The sequence below is a fragment of the Geotrypetes seraphini genome, chromosome 6, assembly GCF_902459505.1.
Source record: "Geotrypetes seraphini chromosome 6, aGeoSer1.1, whole genome shotgun sequence".
In the NCBI taxonomy this organism is placed as follows: Eukaryota; Metazoa; Chordata; class Amphibia; order Gymnophiona; family Dermophiidae; genus Geotrypetes; species Geotrypetes seraphini.
In genome coordinates, this window is record NC_047089.1 from 53944135 (window position 1) to 53971733 (window position 27599).

Genomic DNA, 27599 nt, shown 5'->3' on the forward strand with positions numbered 1-27599 from the left:
CATATTCTTTTAACTGGACATTTTATTATTTCTTTTATTGAGTCCAACACTTTTGAATAAGAAACTTTTAGAAACAGAATATAATCTGGCAGTCTTTAGTTAGATATGCAAAAATGATTGCATTGTATAAAAGTGAGGGGCAGATGTTTTCATCTAAAAATGGACTTTTTCACAAATAGAGAAACTAATTTAGAAGTGATAAAAATTAATTTGCACCCTTTAATTGGAATCAGTCTCCTGTATGAAAGAGAAGAGAGTAGAGCAGGCAGCTTGAACTAAATGCTGATTGAATTTTTTGTCAGGTAAGTATGTTGAACTTGGTCGCTAATCCTCTAGAGCTTCTCTTTGCAATATATATTACATTCAGCCACTGACTGGTATTCTTTAAAAAGATCAGTGCTATTCATGTTGTGTCCCCAGAGCCTGAAATTTCATTGATCTCGGGACTACATCTGACATTTCTCATTATACTACTTTCAACAGGATAGTCACAAGGAGCTGTAAGTTCAGCACTGCTTTTCTTTTTGTAGTGATATGGGATATTTTGATCAGGAGGTTCTGATCTGTAAAATCAAAGCCCAATTTATGTTTTTATTAGCAAATAACATTTATAGTAAACCTTCTTTATAAAGCACTAAAAATAAATTATTTTTATAGATAAAGAAAAAAGTAGACACTAGCAATAAATGTTAACCTTAAAAATCACAACACAAGAGCAATTCAACAAGGCTTGCCTAAATGTAAGCTCCAATTTATAGAACAGGTGCATTTTTGTAGGTAATGATGTCACTAATTAGCATTTCTGCACATTACTGCTAGGTGTTATTCTATAAAATATGTGCCAAAATTGCTTAATGGGTAGGTATAGGGACATAAACATAGGCAGATATGGGTAGGTCATGGACATATCTCTGAGATACATGTGTAACTTAATAGAATATTATAAATTACACATAGAGCACACCTAGACACTAACAGTTATAAGTGTGATTTTGGCTTAACTTTTGGCATCTACCTTTAGGCACACCAATGCTGACTTACACTAGAATTCTATACAGTGGCAATGAAATTGCCACAGAAAAGTAACTGGAAAGCATTGACCACAAATCCTCGCAATCTAGGCAACAAAAATCATGATCTGCAAGCCCTAATGTTAAATGCAGACTTGGATATCGTAGCAATCACAGAGACATGGTTCAGTGATTCCCACAGATGGGATGCAAACATGCCAGGCTATAATCTTTTTTAGTAAGGACAGATATGGTTGAAAAAGTGGAAGAGTAGCTCTCTATGTAAATACCAATATCCAAGCAACTGAAATGGAGGGAACCTGGGGAAAAGAAGAAGCGATATGGATAGCTTTGAAAAGAGAAGATGGAACTTCTATCTACATGGGTGTTGCCTACAGACCTCCAACTCAAGTGCAGCAAATTGATAAAGATCTTGTTTAAGATATCCAGCTGGGGAAGAAAGGAGAGATACTGTTGCTAGGTGATTTTAACCTTTCAGATGCTGATTGGAAAGTTCCGTCTGTGGAACTGGAAAGAAGTAGAGAGATAGTGAATGCCCTCAAGGAGCTCTGCTCAGACAAATGGTGACGGAATTGATGAGGGTGAAAGCGATACTGGATCTAGTGCTCACAAATGGGGAAAGTGTCTCTAATGTCCAAGTGGGTGCTCACCTGGGTGGTAATGATCATCAAACAGTTTGATTTTTATGTGGCCGCCCTCTACTTTAGTTGTTATATCAAACCAAAGTCCTGGATTTCAAATGTGTGGACTTTAGTAAAGTGGAGGGGTATCTGAAGAAAGAGCAAAAAGGATGGGAGGATATAAGGGAAGTGGAAAAACAGTGGTCCAAGCTGAAAGGAGAAATAAAAATGGCTACCAACCTTTATGTGAGGAAAATAAATAAAAACAAGAGAAAAAGGAAACCGATATGGTTCTCCAAACTAGTGGTCAAGAAAAAAAGGCAAAAGAGTTGGCGTTCATGAAATATAAAAATATTAAAGAAGAGGAGCACAAAAAGGAATAATCGATGAAAATGAAAGAAGCCAAGAGAGAGATACATATGAGCACAGGTGGAAGAGCAAATGGCTAGAAATATAAAAAATGGAGACAAATTTTTTTTTCAGGTATATTAGTAAAAGAAGGAAGATGAAAAATGGGATTGTGAGACTGAGAAATGCAATGAATTGCTAAACAAATACTTCTGGAAAAGGACCATAATTGGCAGGCAAAATTTCAAGTGAGAATAGAGTAGATACTGTGCCATTCATGGAAAAAAGTGTTTATGAACAACTTGAAAAATTGAAAATGTACAAAGCCATGGGACCGGTCTGGATCCATTCCAGGATATTGAGGGAGCTCAGAGAGGTTCTGGCGGATCCACTTAAAGATTTGTTCAATAAATCCCTGGAGATGAGAGTGATTCTGTGGAATTGGAGAAGAGCGGATGTAAAAGTAGTCAAACAGATAAAGCTGGAAACTACAGGCTGGTAAGCCTCATTTTGGTTATTGGAAAAATGAAGTGTTGCTGAAGGAGAGGATAGTGAAATTTGTAGAATCAAATTGGTTACAAGATCTGAGATAACATGAGTTTACCAGAGGTAAATTGTGCCAGACGAATTTGATTGAATTCATTGACTAGATGACCAGAGAAATAGATCAAGGAAGTATGCTAGATATAGTTTACTTAGATTTCAGCAAGGCCTTTGACACGGTTCCTCATAGGAGGCTCTTGAACAAACGACTGACTGAAGTTAGGACCCAAAGTGGTGAACTGGATTAGAAACTGGTTGAAGGACAGACGTTAGAGGGTAGTGGTTAACGGAATTTGCTTGGAGGAAGGAAAGGTGAGTAGTGGAGGCCCTTAAAAATCAGTGCTGGGACCGATTCTGTTCAATATGTTTGTGAGCAATATTGCCAAATGATTAGAAGGGAAAGGTTTGCTTTTTTGCGGATGGTACCAAGATTGGTAACAGATGGACACCCCGGAGGGAGTGGAAATCATGAAAAAGGATCTGCAAACATTAGAAGAATGGTCTGATGTCTGGCAACTAAAATTCAATGCAAAGAAGTACAGAGTGATGTATTTGGGGAGCAGAAATCCCAGGAAAATGTATATGCTGGGAGGCAAGAGGCTGATATGCATGGATGGGAAGAGGGACCTAGGGGTGATAGTGTCTGAAGATCTGAAGGCGACAAAGCAGTGTGACAAGGTGGTGGCTGTAGCCAGGAGGATGCTAGGCTGTATATAGAGAGGTGTAACCTGCAGAAAAGAGGTGTTGATGCTCCTTTACAGATCGGTGAGGCCCCACTTGAAGTATTGTGTTCAGTTTTGAAGGCTGTACCTGGCCAAAGATAAAAATAGTCTCAAAGGGGTCAAGAAGAAAGTGATGAAAATGGTAGGAGGTTTGCACCAAAAGAAGTACAAGAAGAGACTAGAAGACATCAACATGTTTGCTCTGGAGGAGAGAGGGGAGAGGGATGATATGATAGACATTTAATTCTTTGAAAGTTATTAAAATAGGACCAAATCTTTTCCAGAGAAGGCAAATTGGTAAAACTAGAGGACATACATTGAGGTTGAGGGGTGGTAGACTTAAGAGTAATGTTAAGAATTTCTTTTTCACAGAGAAGGGTGGTAGATGCCTGGAATGCCCTCCTGGTGGTTATGGAGAGGAAACCTGTGATGGAATTCAAAAAAGTATGGGATGAGAATCGCTAATTAGAATATAAATGAGCAAACTTTCACAGTCCGAATCCAGTTAAGGAGATGGTTTGGATAGGCTTGAGTGAGCTTTAATGGCAATTCCAATAGTTGGAACCTAAGGACTGTACCAGATGGACTTCTAAGGTCTATGGCCCAGAAATAACAAAGGAAAAAAACATTTTAATTTAATCATGAAATTGTAATGCATGTGATTACAGGGCAGACTGGATGGACCATTCAGGTCTTTATCTGTCATCATTTACTATGTTACTTCCTGTTCCAGGATGGGGTACCAGCAGAGCTGATGGCCACGTGCAGGCATCCCCTAACCCTGTGACCAGTCCACACACCTTCCCAGTGCCTGGATGAGGGAGGTGCTCCAGCCAGAGGAGGGGGTGTGCTCCCTGGGTATGCCACTTTTTCTATAACAGTATCTTGGTGTTGATAGTGTTTATAGAATTGGTCCTCTCTGTATGACACTGGGGCACCTGAATCTTGGTGCCAATTTACAGAATTGCTACCTCTCTGTCTCTATTTTAAGGAATTTTTGGGGATAATATTTAATAAAGTAATTGAATAATGAGATTAATATTGTAGACCTATTCTCTTATTTTTTAAAGAAAGCTCTTTTGTAGTCCCTAAACATCCACTATCTGTTCTTGGGTTTAGGGGCAGTGGAATAGAGTTTTGGTTGGGTGAGCCAAACAAATTAATTCCACCACCATCCACAAACTGATGTTGTGTGGACAAAATATTGCTTGGGCCATGGCCCCAGTGGCTTACCCTATTCCAATGTCCATACTTAGGTTTGTTGCCCCTTCTAATTTAATTGTTATCTTTGCAAGGACATTTTGTTATCTACCAGGTCATATTTTAATCCCCGAAATACCAATGGAGCATCGATGATCAGAAGGTATGTATCTTAAAGCTTGAACTGAAAGAATTTCAGGACTGTGGGGATATTAATTGCGTCTTTGAGTTTTGTCAAAGTTTTGTCTTCCATATAGTGATATACTCTTGTTAAGAAAGCAGAAAACAGTTTGGTCCACAACAATATGGGATGATGATCCAGGGGGAAGGGGAGGATATGGAGTCAAGATAATGCTGATGCTCTAGCAGCTCCAAGCTCTACTTTAAGATCTGCCTACGGAAAAAAGAAAGATGAAGAGCTGTTCCTACCCCATGATATCAGAGACTCCCATTCCTTATATAGCCCAGTGAACTCATATATGGTTCATGCCGCAACTTGGAGCACGTTGTATGGGAGGTGATGTGGTGGTAAGTTTGGTTGCTTTCCCTTTAGCTGAAAGCGTGATTACATTTGGCTTGGCTAAATGTACAGGCAGGAATAGAGAATATAGATGATTTGACTCAGACAAATGGCATCAATGAACTAGTTCAGGTGAGGTCTGGAAAGGCTGAAGTTTTGGCATTCTGAAAGTCAACAAAGCTAAGGGTTATCATTCAAAGTGAGGTCTCCATTATGCATAAGGAGATGGCATTACACAACAAGGAAGCACTTGTGTCTATACCATCAAATTTTTTTTATTGCTCTGAATTTCAGCTCTTTGGTTAAGTTTGAATGCATTTCAACCTACTTTATCTAGACCTAAAAATATTTATTTTGAAGCAGTTGCTGCTATAGAGAAGTTTCCCTGTACAAAATGTACAGTTGCTCCACTTGTTCTCTAGGGCAGTGATTCCCAACCCTGTCCTGGAGGACCACCAGGCCAATCGGGTTTTCAGGCTATCCTTAATGAATATGCATGAGATAAATTTGCATATAGTAGAAGTGACAGGCATGCAAATATGCTCCATGCATATTCATTAGGGCTAGCCTGAAAACCCGATTGGCCTGGTGGTCCTCCAGGACAGGGTTCGGAACCACTGCTCTAGGGTGATTGCAATGTTATAAATTTTACGAACAATGTCTTCATAATGTAACAGCAGATAAGTTACATAGAAAAATAAAGGCAGTTAAAGACCATATGGCCTCTCTAGTTTGCATAACCATGGCATCTACTATCCCCTCCTCTCCCTTAGGGAGCCAACATACTTGTCCCAAGCCTTCTTGAATTCAGATACACTATATGTCTCCACCATCTCCATTTGGAGGCCATTCCAAGCATTCAACACCATTTCCGTGAAAAAGTATTTTCTGAGGTTGCTTCTGAATCTATCCCCTTTCATCCTATGCCTCCTCACTCCAGAGTGTCTTTTCAATTGAAAGAGACTCGCCTCATGCGCATTTATGCCATATATGTATTTCAGCATCTCTATTATATCTCCCTTCTCACATCTCTCCTCCAAAGTATACATATTGAGATCTTTAAGTCTGTCCCCATAAGCTGTATGATGACCACCAACCATTTTAGTAGCCTTCCTCTGGACCGACTCCATCCTGTTTATATTTTTTTGAAGGTGTGGTCTCCAGAATTGTATACAATGTTCTAAATGAGATCTCACTAGGATCTTATTCAAGAGCATCAATACCAATTTTTCTTAGTGGCCATTCTAGCTTTTGCCGTCACCTTTTCAACCTGTTTGGCCACTTGAAAATCATCACATATTAACACACCCAAGTTCTACTGCTCTTTCATATACAGAAGTTCTTTACCCCTAAACTGTACCATTCCCTCAGGGTTTTGAAGCCCAAATGAATGACCTTGCATTTCTTAGCAGTAAATCTTAGCTGCCTCATTTCAGACCATTCCTAAAGCCTCACTAGATCCTTCCTCATGTTCTCCACACCATCAGAGGTGTCTACACTATTGCAGATTTTGGTATCATCCGCAAAGAGACAAATCTTACCAATGGAGCATCGATGATCAGAAGGTATGTATCTTCAGCAATATCACTTACAAAAATGTTAAAAAGTACAGGCCCAAGAACTGAACCTTGAAGCGCACCACTGATAACATCCCTTTTCTCAGAGTGATCTCCATTGACCACAACCCTCTGTCAGTCTGTCAACTCCATAAAAAAACGATATCAATCCAACCCACTTAACTTTAAAATTAAGTGGGGTGGATTGATATCGGCAGTTTGCAGGCAGACCCTTGAAACAGCAGTGTGCGAAACATGTCAGGTCCAACCCTCCCAAACCGAGTTATTAAAATACAGGAATGAATGAAGCTACAAATTTATGAACTGAATTCAGAGAGTTGCTATAGAAGCTAAGTTTTTTATGGATTTATTTATTAGAATTTACTAAAATAATACAGTACTATGAAATTTGTTGAATATAAAATGATTAAGCACTTTTGAGAGAAGAACTGAGGGTATGTAGCACGAATTACGGTGCACTTTATAGACACTAGTGAAGAAATGATCTAAACAGTATAAAAGAGCCAATGAGGATATTACCACATAAAGCTCACAGCTATGAAAGATATTTAATGCGGTATAGGGGTGGGGCTGAGGCTCATAAAATTGCTGTTTTTAAACTTTTCTTTTTTTTTTAATTTTCTTTGGTTGCTTGGAGTATATAGTATAATTTAGGTGTGAGCACTTATACCAGCCTTAGAGCTGGCATAGGTACTCATGCCTAAATACTGGAAATGCATGTATCTTATAGACTTCTGTATCTATCTTATAGACATATAAGTCCCACCTATGTGTATGCCTATCTGTGAAATATTCACCAAAATTCATACTTCTTTACAGAATAGCGCACAGGCAGAATTTCAACATTCATATGTAATGATTTACATGTGTAAGTGGCATAAAAATCACACGTATTTTCTAGAATTACCTACCTCATGACATTATTTTTTGCTTCTATGATGTAAGGAAACAAAACATTTTTACTTAACACAATTGTCTTTTACAGGTGATTATCCTGCTCCTAGAGCTGTCTTAACTGGTCATGATCATGAGGTTGTCTGTGTGTCAGTCTGTGCAGAACTGGGACTTGTTATCAGTGGAGCAAAAGGTCAGAAATTATTTTAGATTTTATGTTTAGGGTTATCATTTATCCAATGGGGCATATTCCTTATTTCTTGGGACAGTTTGATTTTTAACATACTGACTCAAGTCTGAAAAAAATACATTCCAGCGATAGTCAGTGGGGTGGGTTTTTTTAATGAGCACATGTAGCCCCAGAAATCCAAGGCCATGTCCGTGCACTAGCATTGACTATCTCCTGGACTAAATAAATTTAAGGAAGCCACCAGGGCTGAATATCGGCATAGACCCATATAATGTGCTCTCTGCTCTAAAGAATCCCCTCTCATGTGACCCTGTCTTCCCTCACTCCCATCCCCCCACTCTACACATATTTTAAGACAGCACTATCTAAAATCTTGAGTACACACTGGTCAGTATATTCCATCAGTTACTGTGGGTGTATAGAATAAAATTGCTTTAGGCATTTGCTGCTTGTTTATTAAAATATGAGGATATAACAAGTTCATTTGAATTACAAATTAATGTAAGAGTGTGATTCATGATGCATAAAGTCACAAATGAATTTAATGGATATAATGGATCAGTTTGTATAATTAATACATAGAGGGGCATATTCAAAACATACGTCTAAGTCTGATTGGGACATATAGCGCTAGCCGCCCAAAGTCAGCAATGGGGAAAATGCCCATTCTCGAAAAATACAACTAAAAATTTTTTTCCACAAAAAATCGTCTATCTGACGTCCAGGCTATTGTTTGTCCAGACTGCTAGTACATCTATCTTTATACCACATTCTCGATCAAAATTTTGTCCAAGTCCCAGACGCCCAGAACAAGACCATTTGGATGTGGGAGGGGCCAGCATTGTGATGGACTGGCCACCCAGACATGGCAACATAGCAGTGGGGCACCTTACAAGGCACTGCTGTGACCTACACAAAAAGGGTGCCACATAAATATGTCACCAAAACTCCCTTATTAAGTTATGCTGAGCCCCCCCAGAACATCCCCCAAACCCACTATATCCACCTGTTTACAACCCCAATAGCTCTTATGGCTGTGGGTGGCACCTATATGGCAATACAGTAGAGTTTGGGAGGGTTTTGGTGGACGTACATGTTCTATCATAAATGTAGTGGTTAGAGTGACTTATGGGCCTGGGTCCTTCTCTCTATGGTTCACTAGCCCACCCCCCAGGCTATTTAAGAGACCTATGTTCAGCTCTACTAGGCTTTCCTATACTAGGTGCTGATGTTCTGGAGACAGGTATGTGCATTTATTCTGATCTTTGCGGGGGTGTGAGAGAGTCAGTGAACACTGGGGGAGTGTGTGTGGGTCTTTACTTTGTCTCTACAGTGAATATGTGGTCACTTTGTATACCTTTGGATACTTATACCTGTTTTTACATTGTTTAAATCACAACATATAAGTTCTGTCCAGGAAGTCTTGTAAAACCTTCAATTATCCCTGCAGGACGACTAAGTCTAGGTCGGCCCACATCCCACCCTAACCACTCCTCCAGAAATGCCCCTTTTATCTCTGTGCACATAGTGGCATTCAGAGGCCTAAAAAGTCTCTGGATACATCCCAAAAATAGATTTGATTATCAGCACTTGGACAACCTGTCTTTTAGATTGTCCAAGTGTTGACTTGGGTGGGTTTTTAGATGTATTTAAGTTTTGAGCCCCATAGTTTATAAAAATTTAAATATTTGCACCAAAATCCAAAGGCAGTTGTGCATCAGCCACCAGATAGTTAAAGCACAATTGCCCTATCTGTATGTGTGGTGTTGTTTTTTATATATATATGTAAATATATGTATATATATATATATATATGCTAAATATATGTAGGGGTCTCTTTACCAAACTGTGGTAAACACTAGCACTTGCTTATCAGAGCTTAAAAGAGCTTACCACAGGGTGCGCTCAGGCATCCTCATGCACACACCATGTGATAAAACATTATTCCAGTGCAATAGGGGTGGTATGCCGAATAGTAAAGTTGTCCATCTGTAATTGCAAGCATATTACAAAAGATGAAAATCATAGCTTTTCAATTCCTTCTCCATGGTCTCTGCTGTGCCCTTCAGTTCTTCATTATACAGGCGAGCATGAAGGTGTTGATCTGCTCCGGTTATTTCTTTATTATTTTGCGGTATCTTTTTTGTTTTATTGCTTTGTTTGCAGCTTTTACACAGCTTCAAAGGACTGCTTTGCCTGCTTAGAGAGGAGAAGATGTTTAGGTCTGCAGCTGGCAGGTGCATGCTTAAAGGACCTGTACAGCCAGACTGCTGAAGATTTGTGGAGATCAGGGTTTTGGTCCCTCGGCAGTTGCTCGCTTCCTTAACTTAGTCAGGAGCTTGAATGCAGGCTGTTAGTCATCAATAGCGTTCCTTTGGTGTGCTCACAGTACTTGCTGCAGCTTCAGCTCCCCCCTTATTTTGTTTTGTTTTTACTATGTCAGTTGCGGCTTGGGGGGGGGGGGTTGAGGATCAGTCCGATTAAGGTCAGATCTCGGTGAGGCAGCTGACCGGCAGCTTCAGACAGAGAATCCCTCCAAATCCAACTACACGTTAAAGGAGCTAAAGCAGGCTGCAGCACCATTTCCCTAGCACATGGTCTGTGAGTAAAAGTTGTGACAGTCTATGGGGAAAATCAGGGGGGAGGGGGGGAATGTTCTTGAAAACTGTTTTTTGTCTGTTTCTGCAGTTAGGTCTTTGGCCCCCTTCCTCTAAAAACCTATTTTTTGAAGTTTTTGGTCAGCTCTGAAGCATAGGTATTGCTGGGACATCTCTGCAATGGTTCACTTCCTACTTTCAAAATCGGAATTAAAAGTCTGGGTCAATAATGCCACATCCTCGACCATAACTCAAACCTATAGAGTCCCACAGGGTTCCATTCTTTCTCCCCCTCCTTTTCAATATCTTCATGAGTCCACTACTCACCTTGGCACAATCCGTAGACTTTACTATTTTCATGTATGCCGATGACATTCAATTGGCTCACCCCACTAAATTCTAATGCACCCGAAAAACAGTAGAAATCAACAATAAACTTAACAAAATTAGCTCTTGGCTGCGACAAAATAAACTTTACCTGAACATTTCTAATTCCAAGGGCATATTTTTCTCTACCTTTCCAAAAGTAACTCTGAAGCAGCCAATCAGTATTGATTCATGCCCAATTCAAATTGACAACAAAATCAAACTCCTATGAGTTATCATTGATGAAGATCTCAGTTTTCATCATTAAATCAGCAAGGTTACTCAGAAATGATTTTACAAACTAAGACTCATTCGTTTCTCTCTTAGAACCCTGCCCCCCATCAACATTCTGATTCACTCTTTTGTTATCTCCAACATTGACTACTGCAATGCCCTGTATCAAGGCATTATACAAAAGGAAATTTGCCGGCTTCAACTCTTGCAAAACACTGCATTTAAACTAATCTACAAAGCAAAAAAATTTGACCATGTCACCCCCCCCCCCCTCTTGTATAAAGCACACTGGCTACCCATTCCTCACTGTATCACCTACAAAACACTTCTAGTAACTTTCAAAACCAAACAGTTCAATTCACCGGCTTTCATTGATAAACTTCTAATTCCTTATGCTCCTACCAGGACTCTCTGATCCAAAACTCAAAATCTGCTTATAGTCCCATCTATCCATGAATTATTTCTCGACACAACCCGTAAAACTATCTTTTCTGTCATTGCCCCTACTCTATGGAACGCCCTTCCGTCGGACATCTGACTAGAAACATCTCTTGAAAAGTTCAAGTCTAAACTAAAAACATTCCTTTTCGAAGACGCCTACACCTTCTGACTTTTTATATTTCTTTTTAAATAATCTTTATTAATTTTAAAATAATTTCAATAAGTGAAGAACAATAAATAAAACATTTACACTATATACATCATTTAAAATATTATAAGATTCTTACAGATCAATAACCCCCCCACCCAAACTATTCTTTATCATTCAAGTATCTATAAATTTATCATAATTCCGTAATTCACTACATATTTTAAACATAAAATTACACATTTATCCACTTAGACATATTTTAAACTTATAAAACACCCTACCCCCATCCATAATAATAATCCATTTCAATAAGAGTCCAAACAGTTTCCATGTAGTCGGTAACACCGAATCAAAATGCTTCTTTTGAAGAGAACCCTACCCTACCCTCTTGTTTCAATCCCCTTCCCTCGCATCCCTCCCTCTTATGATTTTTTTTTCTCGATGTACTTAATCTCTTACCATTTCCCACTTCTTCCTTTTGGTTCCAGTAAGTCAGCTTGTATTGTCCCCCTTCTAATTTTTCTTCTTTTTTAATAACATTTTAGAATTGTAAACCATTTAGGTATACTGTATATTTGATAAACGTATATCAAAAATTAAATAAACTTGGAAACTTGGATTTTTAAACTGTTTTGATGGCAAAACGCTGCCATGGTAGCCATCTTGGATTTCCCCATTTTTTTCTTAATTCTCAAACTTCTTCAAAACACTTCATTTTGACTCAAAACTGATAGGGATGGAATCCTCATACCCTAGTACCCCTATATCATGCTTTATTTGCTTGGGTGAGTGGCTGAAGTTTGCCATTGTACCACGTGCTACGCAGCTTGGGATGGAGGGACGGGAGCTTCAGGCTTAGCCCCTCCATAGGCCTCTAGGGCTGGAGAAAGGCAGATGGTCCCATAGCGGGGAATGAAACACTTTTGGAGCCCCTGGATAGTGACCCTGTGCACCGTAAGGGCATAGATACTTTGCAGCCCAAGAAAGGGCATTAGTTCCACCCTAAGGGGCAAGAAGAGTTGCCCTCTCAGGTATTTACCCCAGAGTTCATTAATTTCCTCTGGAAGTCTTATGCACAAGGCAGACCTCCACCTATCAGGTCCGTTGATAAGTGCACCAGTGTGCTGACCCCTCTGGATACTCAGAGCGCTTCTTCCCTGAGAGTGGAGTCTATTCTGGACTCTGATGGTCTATTGCAGTGGTTCCCAACCCTGTCCTGGAGGAACACCAGGCCAATTGGGTTTTCAGGCTAGCCCTAATGAATATGCATGAAGCAAATTTGCATGCCTATCACTTCCATCATATGCAAATCTCTCTCATGCATATTCATTAGGGCTAGCCTGAAAACCCGATTGGCCTGGTGTTCCTCCAGGACAGGGTTGGGAATCACTGGTCTATTGGACAGGGACTCAGAGGACAAGGGGTTGGATTTAACCCTTTTGCTGTCCTAAAGATAGGGTTCCCTGGTGGGAAAGCAACCTCCTATCTAGAAGACCAGGAGGCGGTATCGAACATAGACCAGGGCGAGGATTCCTCAATTTGCTGATTTTTTTAAGTCTTCCGCTTTGATGGAGATCATTACAGGGTCCCTTCAAGAACTAAAGATAGACCCTCCACAAACCTTGTCCTCTCAGTGTTCTCTTCTGAGCAGGGTCCGGGCTCAACCCACATCTTTTCCGTGGTACCCAGGCATGAAGATCCTAGTCACAGAGCCCTGAGAGACACCCCCTCCCAAAAAAAAGGGTCCTTGAGGTTACCTGAAAACCATGGCTAAACTGTATCCCATGGATCATGAATTTCAGTAAATGTTTGCTATGCCAAAGGTGGATTCCATGGTTATGAGGGAGGTGTGGTTTTAAAGAATCCACAGGACCGCAAAGTGGATATGGTCCTTAGGAGGCAGTTTGAGATTCTAGCCTTAAGGATTAAGGCTGGAGCCACAGTCTCCTTCGTAACACACGCCTGTTATTCTAGGCTATGAAATCTGAGCCTGATGGATTCTGAGCCCCTGCTTCAGCTTGTGTTGGCAGGAATAGACTATATAGCACATGCACTCTATGATATAATCAGTCATGGGAAAAGTCTCAGCATTTTCAATGTCCTCCCATCGTATGCTTTGGATCAGGCAGTGGGCGGGTGATTCGACCTCTAAAGCAATGCAGAACAGGCTCCAGTTCAGGAGTCAGATGCTGTTTGGCAAGTATGCAAGATCTTATGGCCAGTATGCAAGATTGCCAACCATGATCTATACCAAACAGCAGATCCAGAGCAGCTAGAAGACAGAGCTAGGGGTCCTTTCATAGGTCCTGTCACCAGTACTCCACAGGTACATATACCCAGAGAGCCTTTCAGGGTTCCAGACAGAAATTCTCCAAGAACCAAATGAACCGAGGTTCAGGCTCCTGAAGATTGGAGGTCAGCTTTTGGACCATCTGGAGGCCTGGGACCAGATAACGATTATCAGAGAAGGTTACAAGATAGAGTTTGCATGCCCTCTCTCTGACTGGTTCGTGGATTCGCTAGAAGGCCAGTCAGAAAAAGCAAAAAGGGTCCAGGCAACATTGCGAAGGTTGCTATATATTCAAGCCATAGAACCAGTTCCTCCAGAAGACTCGGGCTCTGGCAGATATTCTATATACTATGTCATGCCTAAGAAAGGCTCAGAGAAATGGAGGCCCATCCTGGATCTCAAGTATGTCAATGCGGCCCTGAGAGTTCCTCAGTAACAGATAGAGACTGTTCGTTCTGTCATCTCAGTAGTGGAACTAGGAGAGTTTCTAGCCGCCCTAGATTTGACAGAAGCTTACCTTCACATCACAATCTTCCCAGAACACAGAAAGTTCCAAAACAGTCAGAGTCTTCTCCGACATTGCCACTTTAGTGGCCTATGTCAACAAGTAGGGGGGCACCAGGAGCTCTCCGCTTCGGCATGAGGCAAAAGCATTGTTCTATTTGTCAGAAATTCATCTGCTGGCAATCTCTGCAGTGCACATGGCTGGAGTGGACAATGTTTAAGTGGATCTCAACAAGCAGACATTAGACCCAGGAGATTGGTTATTGTCCCTGAAAGTGTTCCAGGCCATGGTGAGGAGATATGGTCATCTGACGTTCCATCTCATGGTGACTGCAAAGAACAAAAAGGCGAATGCTGAAGATACGAACATGGCTAGATGCCTTGGTTCAAACATGGCCTGAGATGCAAGGCTAATGGATGTATTTCTTCCCTGGTCCATTATAGTCTCGGTGATCCAACGAATAGCACTTCATACGGGAACAGTAGCACCAGATTGGTCCAGGTACCCGTGATATGCGGATTTCATATGACTACAAAAGAAGCAAAGTCTCAGACTCCAAATGCATCCAGGCTTGCTCTCACAGGAACCAACTGCCCTAGAAGATCTGGGGCACTTTGGTCTTATGACATGGCATGGTGTTCCTCCAGGAGAGCCTTGACAAGAAATTGGCAGCAGTGTCTCTTAGAGTTAAAGTAGCAGGGATCGCATGCTTCTGGAATCTTAATATAATTTTAGAGGGACTCAGCAGAACTCCATAGGAGCCCTTACTGGAGGCCTCCCTCATGAATCTGTCAGTTAAAGCAGTCTTCTTGGTGACAATTACTTCTGCCAGGAGAATCTCAGAATTTCAGGCCCTTTCGTGCAAAGTTGTTCCTCAGAATCATGGAAGTTGGAGTGACCTTACATACAGTTCCCTCCTTCCTACCGAAGGTCATTTTGGCATTTCATGTAAACCATGAGGTTAGGTTACCAGTATTTCACCCCACAGGGTACAAGAAGTAAGACAAAGCTTTAAAAATTTTGGACATCAGGAGAGTCCTGTTGTGTTACGTGGAGGTGACCAATGAGTTTCATCTCTCAGATCATTTTTTCATGTTAACCAATCAGGCGACGCAAGGCAGACACGCTTCCAAGGCTGCCATCTCTAGATATTACATTACATTACATTAGTGACTTCTATTCCGCCTGTACCTTGCAGTTCTAAGCGGATTACATACGAAAATAGCTGGACATTTCCAGGAAGTTACAATTTAGGAGTTGGATACATAGTAGAGGCTTTGAGGAGAAATTGAAGGAAGGGTGGAGATTTGAGGATTACATGTAGGGAAGTTCCAGTTTAGAGGCTGGTTACATGATAGAGTCATTGAGGGAAAATTAGAAGAGGGGTAGGAGGTCAGCTGGAAATTTGCATGGAGGGGGGAGGAGGCGGTGGAGGGGGGTAAGAAGACTGGAAAGATTTTTTGAATATCAGAGTTTTGATTTCTTTTTGAAATGATTTAAAGTCACTTGTAGTTGTCAACATGTTGGAGATGGAGGAGTCCAGCTTCGCTGCCTGCGTCGCTAGGAGGTCGTCGTACATCTTCTTGCACTGAGTTTCCTTGAGTGGTGGGTAGGAGAATGGGATCTGGGTTCTTCTTAGTCTGGATGTGCGGTTTCGATTTAAGCGGTTGTTTAGGTAGGTGGGTGCAGATTCGTTTATTGTTTTGAATAATAGACAGTAAAATTTGAATTGAATTCAAGCTCTTATCGGTAGTCAGTGTGAATCTATGTATGCATTGGTGATATGGTCAAATTTTCCAAGTGAATAGATCAGTCTGAGGGCTGTATTTTGAATGGTCTGTAGTTGATTTATCAAGATCATGGGGCATGGTAGGTAGAGGATATTACAGTAGTCCACTAGTCCTAAGACAAGGGATTGGACTATGATCCTGTAATGTTCTTTGTCGAAGAATTTTCTTTATTTTTCGTAGATTGTGCATGATGAGAAATGCTTTTTGAGTAGTTTTGTTGATTTGGACCTGCATTGTGTAGCATCTATCTATCGACACTCCAAGGATTTTGAGAGAGGGCTGTATGGGGTATTTGGCGACATTTATTTCTAATTCTGTTATTGATGGGGTTTTGTCCTTTTCAAGTAGTAGAAATCTTGTTTTGTCCAGTTCAGCTTCAATTTGTGGTCTACCATCCATTCTTTCACTGCTTCCAGTGTTGTTTTTAGGTTGCCTAATGAGGTGGTGTCTTGGGTTCATGGGCGACAGCGGTGACCCTTGTGGAACTCCACAGGGATTAGACCAGGGGTCCGATTTATGATCGTTTGATTTAACTCTAAACGTTCTTGTTTTTAGGAATCCTTGGAACCATTTGTATACCCCTCCTGTGATCCCTATGGCGTCTAGTATCTGAAGTAGTATGGTGTGGTCTACCAGGTCGAATGCAGCAGAGAGATCGAGTTGAATTAGCAACATCCTTCTTCCTTTACTGGGGTGCTGTCGGGATGGGTCTAGTAGTGTTGCTAATAATGTCTCTGTACTATAGTTGGTTCTGAATCCTGATTCAGAAGGGTGAAGTAGGTTATGGGTTTCTAGGTAGTTGGTGAGGTATTGTGCTACTAGACCTTCTATTAGTTTAACGTTTAGTGGGATTGAAGCGATGGGTCTATAGTTGGAGGGGGTGTCTATTGGGCCTTTGAGATCTTTCAATAGTGGGGTGATTATAATCTCACCTAGTTCAAGTGGGAATTGACCTTCTGTGAGTGTGGTTTGAATCCATTGCATGAGGTTGGCTCTGGATTTAGGGGTGGCGGTTGTTAGGAGATATGAGGGACAGTTATTCAGGTCGCATGTTACTTTGCTGTATTTTTTGTAGAGACGGACCATATCAGACCATTGAACTAGTGGGAAGTTGGTCCAGGTCCTGTCGGCTGCTGTGGCTTCTTCCATTGTAGGTTAAATTATTATCTCATCGAGGAAGGTTGTTGAGTTATTGAAGGTGGATCTGATTGTGGTGATCTTGCTTTTGTAGTGGTCAGCTAGTTGGGAGGCTGTTGGTGGGTGGTTTCCATGAGTGGCTAGGAGAGGTTTGGTGTCAGTGAGGTTCTTTACTAGTTTGAAGAGCATTTTTGTGTCTGGGGCTTCGGTGCCAAGATATCTTCTGCATACATCAGTTGTAGTAAACAGCTACTTATCTCATTGAAGGTGCATTTGACAAGAGGAGTGGCCTCGTCTTGAGCAGAAGCAAGGGCAATTCCTCCTGAGATTTGTAGATTAGTGACTTGGTCCTCCATTCATACTTTCACCAAATTCTACAGGGTGGACATCGCAGCACAGGAAGATGCTGCTTTTAGGTCCTCAGTACTAAGTGCAGGCTCATCTCTCCCATCATAAACTTTGGGGACTGCTTAGGTACATGGTTCAGCATTCCATCCCTATTGCACTGGAAAAAAAGATTAGGTTCCTACCTTGATAGTATCTTTTCCAGTATGCTGACCCCCACCCCCCTCCCCATCCACACCCACCCAGAAGTTTATCTGATGCACCTGCTTTCTGACTCAAGCTTAATGTTGAGTTCCATAGCTAAGATTTTACTGTTAGACTACTGGATTATGAAGAATTGTATATAAGATTACAAGGGAGGAAAGGTTGAGCTCCATAAATGTTTGGGCTGTTTATGTTTCTTATTTAAAGTGTATTTTTTTAAATTCATTGTTCCTCCCAGAGGCTTGTTAATGTTTTAACTACATTACTGTTTATGCAGTGATTGTTAAAATTCATCTGAGCAGATTAGACTCTGGTTTCAGGGAATTCCACATACCCCTTCTTCTCCTGTCTTCTTTTGTAGTGCTGTCACTAGCTTTGGTATGGACTGAAGGGGGCAGAAGAGACCATGAAGAAGGAGGAGGAGTTGATAAGCTGTGATTGACATCTTTCGCAGTAGAGGTTCTGTTGCTCATGTGAATTCTATGACCGTCTGAACAGCATCGGAGCATTTAGTGCTTTGGGCCGCTAAATGTACTAAATTGACTAAACTCAAGATTAATAAGATTGTTGGATATTCATTTTTGGAAAAATTGAAAAGGGGTCAACAGGTTTTGTTCATTTTTTTTACTTGTGCTCAGGAACTCCTTAAACTGTAAAACAGAATTAGCTACAAACATATAATTTTATAGTCATTGAAAATTTGAAGTTTAAAATGGAAGAACCAGTCACTTAATATTTTATGATGATAATTTGAAAAATGTAATTGTGATTGTAATATGTATTATTTTTTAAAATTTTCAGAAGGACCTTGTCTAGTACACACAATCACTGGAGATTTGCTCAGAGCTTTGGAGGGACCTGAAAATTGCATGTACCCACGTTTGATTTCAGTTTCCAGTGAAGGCCACTGTATCATCTATTACGAAAGAGGGCGATTCTGCAATTTTAGTATAAATGGCAAGCTCTTAGGTCAAATGGAAATCAACGACTCAACCAGGGTAAACCTAATAATATCAAACATTTCAAGGTTACAGTATATTCTGGGGCAATTCTACAACTGGGTGCCTCCGTATAAGCACAGACTGTGCTGAAGGTGCCTATTCTATAACAGCCTTTATGTCCAGGTTCTGTTTTAGAATATAAGTGTAAGGCAAGTGTGATGTCCAATAGAGAATGACACAAGGACAAATTTTTCCCCGTTCTGTCCCCGCAAGTTTTGTCCCTGCCCCATTCCTGTGAGCTCTGCCTTAAACACACAAGCCTCGAACACTTATGGTTTTAAAGTGTTTGAGGTTTGTGCAGATGAGGACAGAGCTTGCAGGAATGGGGCAGGGACAGGAAAAGAACTCACAGGGATGGGGAAAAATGTGTCCCCCAAGTCATTCTCTAATGTCCAATCCAACCAAATGAGTCTTTATTATATAGAAGTAATGGCATGCAGTCCCAACATGGATCCAAGTTTCAGCAGCACAAGCTGCCTTCTTCAGGGAACAAATAGATTTATTAAAAATAAAACATGGAAAGATATAGCTAAAATATAAAGATAAATACATAAACATTAAAAAAAACTTATAAAAAAGAACATATATAATTCAATGGGTGCATCTAAATGACACGAACAGTTATGAATGTAAGATGAAAGCACAATTGCTACAAGCATGGATTTATCACATGAATACTAAGGGCTCCTTTTATTAAGGTTCGCTAGCGTTTTTAGCACGCGCTCAAGATTAGCACGCGCAAACCATGCGCTAAATGAAAAATACTAACGCAAGCTCTATGGAGGTGTTAGTGTTTAGCACGCACAGCATTGTAGCGCATGCTAAAACCACTGGTGCACCTTAGTAAAAGGAGCCCTAAGAGAACTTATATAAAACCATATCTAAAAGCAGATCTTGAACACTGAATAAATGTAAAAAATTATCTTTTGATGGAAGAGTGACAGATATTGTGTTATGTAGGACATTTTGAAATTTGTGATTAATTTTGTATTTTTTGAAGGCTATCCTCCTGAGCAGTGATGGGCAAAATCTCGTAACAGGTGGAGATAATGGAGTGGTAGAAGTATGGCAAGCTTGTGATTTTAAGCAGCTCTATATTTACCCCGGATGTGATGCAGGCATTAGAGCAATGGATTTATCACATGATCAGAGGTAAGCATAATGCAACTAATGGAATGCAAATTAATACCATGTACAACTACATAATGAAACAAATCAAATATTGCTTATGTATTATACTGTATTTTACGATATTTTTTTGAAGATGGTTTTGTTTGTATCAGTAAAATTAACTTGTAATATTTTAAGATACCATTGGTCAAAAATCCACATAAAATCACAGCCATAGGGGTTACTAATTAGAATCAGTTGGATGCAAAAATTAAATTACTTTCTTACCCCTTGGGGTGATTAATCTAGATCATATTTGTGGAAGGTTTACGTATGCTGCCTGTGTTGTAGTAACTTCAGATTTCAGTAATGCTAGAGTGATAGCTGTACAGTGCCATTTTCAGTGGTCATTTACTTATGCAGGTTAACTAGGCCTACTCTGAGTTAAAATACATGCTGGGATCAATATCCCCCCCCCCCATCTTTTTTTTTTTTTTATGAAGCCGCGTTAGCGTTTTTTATTGCTGGCACAAGCCTCAGTCCAGGTAAGATACAAGTTCACATACATATTAAATTATATTACAAAATATAAAATATTTATAGTAACCTCTCTTTTCCTTTGAAAATTGATGTAAAGTCCATGGGTAGAAGTAGCCAAGACTTAGCCAATATCTGCATAGTTTTGAAAATTTCCCTTTTAGGGGGCAATTCTACGACGATATTTCCAATTAGACACCAGGAGGGCATACAGTAGGAGCCTATTATTTAGAAGAACCCAGGTATCTGGGTTCAGTTACAAAATACTAACATAACTGGCTCTCAACATATCTAAAATGTAGGCCATTCATAGAGCTGATGTAAGTATGCACCTACGTGGAGCAGAGGCTTGTGTAACCTACAGTATTCTGTGTATCCCTCCAATGTTCCATCCCTATGTACATTATGTTCCCTTGTAGGTATTGTAGAATAGCACTTTGGCACCATACTAGCATTTATATGTATTTAAGGAGGAAGTTATCAATGCGGACTATGCTTAAGTCAGATTATTTTAGCACAGGATCTCATTTCATGCAATGAGACCTTGTACTAAAATAACCCAACTTAACAGTGGCCCACACTAATAACCTTTCCCCTTAATGCACACACAGATGTGTAAATGCTAGTATTCTAAACATTTATGTGCATAATTCACATGTAAATGTGAGTTTTCAGGCCATAGAATTGCTCCTATAAAGGGAAAATATGTAAGTCTTTACATAGTCTCTTACCTAGCTATTTTCTTGACCATTTTTAATTTACTAATAGGAAACGCTCTACACCAGGTTCACGGATGTTTGATTTTCCATCTATTAAGAGATGTGTTTGCAAACAATTCTTTAGTAGAATTCTATCCTATCAGGCAGGCATATGGAATAAACATCTTGATAATTTTTTATTAACTTCCAACACCTATCTGGCTTTCAGAAAACTGTTAAAAAACATATTTGTTTAGTAAATTTTTCAACTAATGGATTGTGATTCATTGTGGATGTCAAGTATCTTTATTTTGTTAACTACACAGAACTGAGAGGTGGCTGTGGAATACAAATATATTGTTAAGTTACTACTGTATTATGTAGTTTTAACATTTCCCAGTGGTATGCATGAATAAGCGTATGCACTACTGATGCATAACACATAGCTTTAACTGAGCACCTTCATATAGCCATCCTGATGCTACATGATGAGAGCCTATTCTACAGTATAATAGTATTTGGGTGCCCAGATTCCATTACTGTATACTGGCTTTACAAGGTATCAGTGTTCCATATTGTACATTTATGTGCACACAGTTACACCGGCCATAGACCTTGCATAACTGCAGTCACATATACTAGTGCTGCCCGTTTCATCGATTCACTTCATTTCTTAAAAAATTGGTCTCACCTGAAATACATCTGAGTCTCCTAAAGCAGCAGCAGTGGTGGTGGAGGCAGGCAGTGAACAGGCTGCTCCTGGCCTTCCCTCTGCCACATCACTGATGACATCACTGATGACGCACTAGAGGGAAGCCCTGGCAGGCAGACTGCGAGCAGCCTGTTCGCCGCTGCTGCTTTTGAAGGTCGAAAAGTTGAGATTTCTGGTGGGGTATCAATCTTGTAGTGCTGCACAGGGGGATAGGAGGGAGGGATAGAAAGCTGCTGCTCAGGGGCATGGGAGGGATGGAAAACTGCTGTACAGGGGGATAGGAAGGATGGTAATCTGCTGCACATGGGAGCAGAAAGGAAGAATTGTTGGACAAGGGGTGGAGGAGATGAAGTGATGATACAACAAAGAGATAGAAAGGGGTTCCGGATAAATTTTGTATATGGTGGAGGGGAAGGAGACATGGTGCTTAGGGAGAGAGAAATAAATGTTGCACATGATAATGGAGGGGAGGAAGTGAATGATGCTGCATGAGGGGAATAGAGAGGTAAGGCACAAGGCAGGGGGAGAGAGAGATAGATGGTAGACAATGGGAAAGAAACAGAAATGTTGAATATGGCAGTGGAAGGGAAGGTACAGAGATGAAAGATGAATGGTGAGCACGGAATAAGAAGAAAATATCAAATGAGCAATAGACCCTGGTAAGCAGGTTAACAGAAGACAAGCAGAAACCAGAGCCTGGGATCAACATGATTTGAAGGCAAATCAACCCACAGTAAGTACAGTCAACTCCGCTTAAGTGCAAGCCCTTCGGACTGGTTAGCCACGTGCACTTAATCGGAGGGCCGTATGAAGAAAGTCGAGCACCGTCATTTTTCTTGCGAGATCAGCAGCTCGGGGGCAGGATTCCATGCTTGCATTGATCACTACCGTCACATATCTTAAGGCGAGTGACCTGTAATGACATTTGAAGTTTGCGATTTTCCCTTGGTTTTTGTTGCTTTCATAGTCAACAGGCACGTTGAAGTCAACAGCTTTGCTACATTTGAAAGTGGTGTATAAGTCTCTATCGCTTTAAGTGGGAGACCATACTGTTGTTCATCTGTGTGAGCAACTGCAGGAGGACCTGGAGTACACCACTCAGGGGACAGGCCCTTCCAATTTATCTACAAGTATACTGTAATAACACCTAAGCGGCGTCTGTCATCAGCATGGTGGACACGTTCAGCCAAAGACAATGATTTTTGTCCACGTGATACCAAGGTGCAGTTCCAAAAGTTCAAACACATGGCCAGGCCTAGACTGCTGTTCCGAAACACATGGCTCATCTATGTGATTGCTTTTAACCGTAGTGAACATTGCGTGAAACAATAGAGGTGGGACCTACGACATCAGTGCACATAAGCGGATTGTGTGCTTATCAGAATTGCAAATATTCGGAGTTTACATCCATTGACTTTAATGTAAAAAAAACGGGACCATGGTGGTTGGGAGCAGATAACCGAAGCGTGTGCTTAACCGACGTGCACTAGGTGGAGTCAACTGTATACAACAAAAGGAAAGTGGGAATGGAACTGTGCACATCACCTTGGGATATAATGAAATTTATTGGATACAGTCAACTATTACAATGTAAAACATATAAAACGAGTCGTTAAGCCCGTTACATTAACGGGTGCTAGAATATATGTCTGTCTGTCTTTTTCTTTCTATTTCTCTCCCTTCCATTTCCCTGTGTAGCGCTGTCTCTGCTTTCTTCCTCATTCTGCACTCTCCAGCTGTAACATTACTGCCTTGGTTTTTCTCCCTGCAAGCATCTCTGCTCTTTATCATTCCCAGTCTCTCTTTGCTCTTTTTCTCTTCTTGCAGGGGTCTCTGCTCTCCTTTATCTATATACTCCTGATTCCTGCAAACCTCTACGTTCTCCTGTTTTTTCTGTATGTTCCTGATCCTGTGTTTCCATGTAGGTGTCTCTTCTTTTTTTAAAAAAAATTTTTATTCCTTCTTCAGTCTCAGTTCTTCTTTATCTGAACATTCCCTTCCTCAGTCTCTCCAACTGCAGCTCTCTTGCCCTCTAAGCCCCTGCTATGCATGTCGCTCTTGATCCCTTTTCACTGACCCTTGCGACTGCATCATTTTTGTTATACCAGTTGGGTTTCCATAGGTACAAAAAATCTCCCCCACCCCCAAAAAAGATGTTAACAGAATAGGAGGGAAGAGACAACTGGAACTAACCCCTTAATAAGTGAGTAAATGAAGTCCAATGTTATAGTGAAGGAAAGCCCTCAGTCACACAGCTAACCTGGGGAAAAGTAAGAAAACCCCAAGGGTACAGCTGTTTTCTTACTTTTCCCCATATAAAATATGTTTCAAATTGTAATAGTTGACTGTATCCAATAAATTTTGTTATATCCCAGGCTGATAAGCACAGTTCCTTTCCCACTTTCCTTTTGTTGAATAACAAAATCACCAGACAATAAAAAGTAGAAAAAATAATTTTTTCTGTTTTGTGATTATAATATGTCAGATTTGAAATGTGTATCTTGCCAGAGCTGGTGTTAGACAGCGAGCATGAGCTAAGACCTAACAGAGAGAGGAAAAGCCTTTTTTGTTTACACCACAGCACCAGCGTGGGGTTGGAGAGGGCATGAGGTGGGTGAAGAGGCTACAAAAATAAACCCACCAGGCTGTTTGAAAAAAACACCTGCTTGGGCAGGAAAAGTGAATCAACTCGAAGAATCAATTCAATTGGCCAAATCAAATCAAAAATTTTTTCCATGAATCGGGCAGCACTAACATATATACAGCAGAGATACAGATAATTCACAGCACTTTGTAATTTACTTGCATAAGTAGCACTGGCAGCCTTACCCATGCTGTGCCCATGTCTATGCCCCCTTGCATTTTTACAGTGTGCTACTTACATGCACCCTTACAGGATTGTGCTTAGGCATCTTGCTAGCACTTTCACAAGTAAGTTTATATATGTGCATAAGAATCCAAAACTCAGCCCCTCTGATTTAACCAATTATAGGCCAGTAGCTTCCATCCCCCTATTCATCAAAATGATGGAGGGATATGTAACAGACTAACATGAATGCTACTTACAGTGCTTCAATATCCTCCATCCTTCACAATCGGGATTCAGGATAAATCACAGTACTGAGGCAGTGGTTGCAGCATTAGTAACATATGGAAAAGAACTACTAAGCAAGGGTCACAGCGCAATCATAATCCAATTTGACCTTAGCAGTGCATTTGACCTTGTAGACTTTGATCAAATGTCTGAGATCTTCAATGATTTCGAATCTAGCAACCCAATCCTCCTGGTTCCAAGGCTTCCTAACCACTCGGCACCATGTGATATGTAAGGATGGAAAACTTTCTGATAGCTGGCACCCTCCAAGCAGGGTCTCCCAAGGATCTCTACTTTCACCATCAGTGTTCAACTTCCTAATGCAATCCTTCCTAATGCAACCTAGTTCTCGCATGAATAAAACATTTCACCTATCCATGAAAAGCCACTACAATGAATAATAAAACAATCTTTTCTTGTGATAAGAAAGTTAAGATCTATCAGAAGATACTTTAAAATAGAGGCTTTCCAAATTTTAGTGCAATCCCTAATCCTATCTCAACTACACTACTGTAATCTAATGCTAGTCCTTTGCTCTAAAATGTTGCTGTTATGTCTACAACTAGCTCAAAATGAAGCAGTAAGACTCATAAATGGACTATAGAAATCAGAATACCTGCAGTCCTACTACATGAAACTACATTGGCTATCCATAACCACAAGGATCAGGTTTAAACTGAGCATTGCTACCTTTAAGATCCTGAGAGAAATGCCCCTGACTACCTAACAGAGTTGGCCATCCTACTCCAGGGTGCCTCCAACAGATATTCCACCAGAAATCTTTTCCAATTAAAATTCCCAGCATGCAACAAGATAAAGTCCACCAGGCAAATTATCCATCCAATATCAATTAGCAAAATGCTGGAACCAACTACTATTTGCACTAAGATCTTGCAACCAAATGCCTAAAAGCATTTCTATACCAAGACAGGGAGGCAACCGTGAAGTAACTGAAATGGTAATTGTTAAAGCCCATTTCAAAACTGTCTAATGCAAATCCTAGGACATAACGATAAGCCAACAATGACCTACTTGAACTTGTAATTATGTAGGTGTAACTATGACCTAACTGTATTAATATCTGTACTGATCTACCTGTATTAGCTACTCTATTGAATATCTGTGTCAAACTGTCTATTATATCTTCCTGGGTAACTGACTAGGTAAAGGCGGAATATGAAACCTGATTAACATAACATATACGCTGGTATTCTGTAATTTGTACATGCAAAAATTATGTAAATGCAGGTACCTACTTACATTATCCTTTACATGCATTCACATTTCCAGGGGTGGTGATTGAACAGAAATGAGGTGGAGTTGCGAGATTCATATTGTCACAGGCTAGTTCCTTTAAGTCTCAGTAATGTATTTCCCTTTTCCATAGATGAAGACAAACCCTGGTATACTTATTTATCTATTTTATTTACCGTGGCTTCCAATCATTAACTTTCACAGCTAACATACATCCCCCTTTCACAATGTAACCAAAATGCACTTTCAAACAGGAATGACGTTCCATCTCTTAAGCTTGCCTGACCCTCCACTGTACAGACTACAGTGGAAGACTTTAATTTTTTTCTCTAAACTTCCTCTGTCTACAGCTCTTGGCATATCTCTCTCTTTCTGCATGACACAGATCTTAGCTCTTCACCATTAATGCAGTAGGTCAAATAAATTAAACCTTAAGCCTTAAACATATGATAAAATAATTATGCTGAACATCCAGGTATAATGTAGACCTTTTGTCCAGTGTCTGCACTGATTTAAGACAAGAAAGTAACATGTTCCTGTTACATAAGACAAATTCTATATTTTTATCTTTGAGAAAGATAAAGAAAGAAAGGTAAAATGGCTGCTAAAAATATTGCTCTTTCTTTTCAGGACTCTGATTACTGGTATGGCTTCTGGAAGCATTGTTGCTTTTAATATAGATTTTAATCGATGGCATTATGAGCATCAGAACAGGTACTGAAGTGGAATAAGGAACTTAAAGTAAGTTAGCTGAGAGCACAAGTGCTGCAGTGAAAGGTGTTACATATGGTGGAAAACCATGTCAGCATTGACCTCCGTTGTACATTCCATTACACCCAGCAATAGCTGTACATTGTACTTGCAACCATTTTTCTTTGTGTGTTTTATCACAACTGAACACCAGCTGCTATGAAGCAAGCTTGTATCATGTAAATTATATAGCAGAAGATGTTTTGGTAATTATTTTCAAATATCTTTATTTAAAAAAAAAAAAAAGGTAATAGGATACACCGCAAAAGACTTTTGAAAATTCTGAGAAACCTTGTGTCAAGTTATTAATGATGTTTGGGTTATAAACCTACCTGCATCCCTTTTCCAGCCTCTTTTCAAGCTGTGAAACAAAATCTTTGATACTTTGTACATCAAATGCACATCTTTAACTTTAAAGGGATACTTTTGTAAAAGTAAAACCTTGTATAAAGTGCAAAAATGTTTCCTAATTTTATTGTGGAGTTACAACTTGCATATACTTTAGACCTGAGGTCTTGGAACAGGTGCATTCTCAGATGTTAAAACTAGAGGTTTGTTAGATGGATACAGCTTGTATTGAAAGGTTGAATTTGGGTTTGTTCAGTAATTGACATTTTCACCAAAACATTTTTTACTTTTCTTTCTTATTATAACCTCTTCTAAGTAAAGTTTTGCTTATTTTCTGAAATGTATGGATACTAAGCCATTGTTTGCCATTTATATGCTTTTTACAAAAAG

General features: G+C 40.1%; 1 protein-coding gene across 1 annotated transcript in view; it reads left to right on the forward strand.

Moving 5' to 3' along the window:
• The window catches only part of NBEA (neurobeachin), an 812633-nt gene extending 785497 nt beyond the window's left edge, over positions 1 to 27136 (forward strand). The window contains 4 exon segments of the mRNA XM_033948014.1: positions 7547 to 7648; positions 18507 to 18703; positions 19707 to 19858; positions 26742 to 27136. Coding sequence (XP_033803905.1) covers positions 7547 to 7648; positions 18507 to 18703; positions 19707 to 19858; positions 26742 to 26832 — 542 coding nt within the window. The 3' untranslated portion in view covers positions 26833 to 27136.
• Positions 27137 to 27599: the final 463 nt, after the last annotated feature.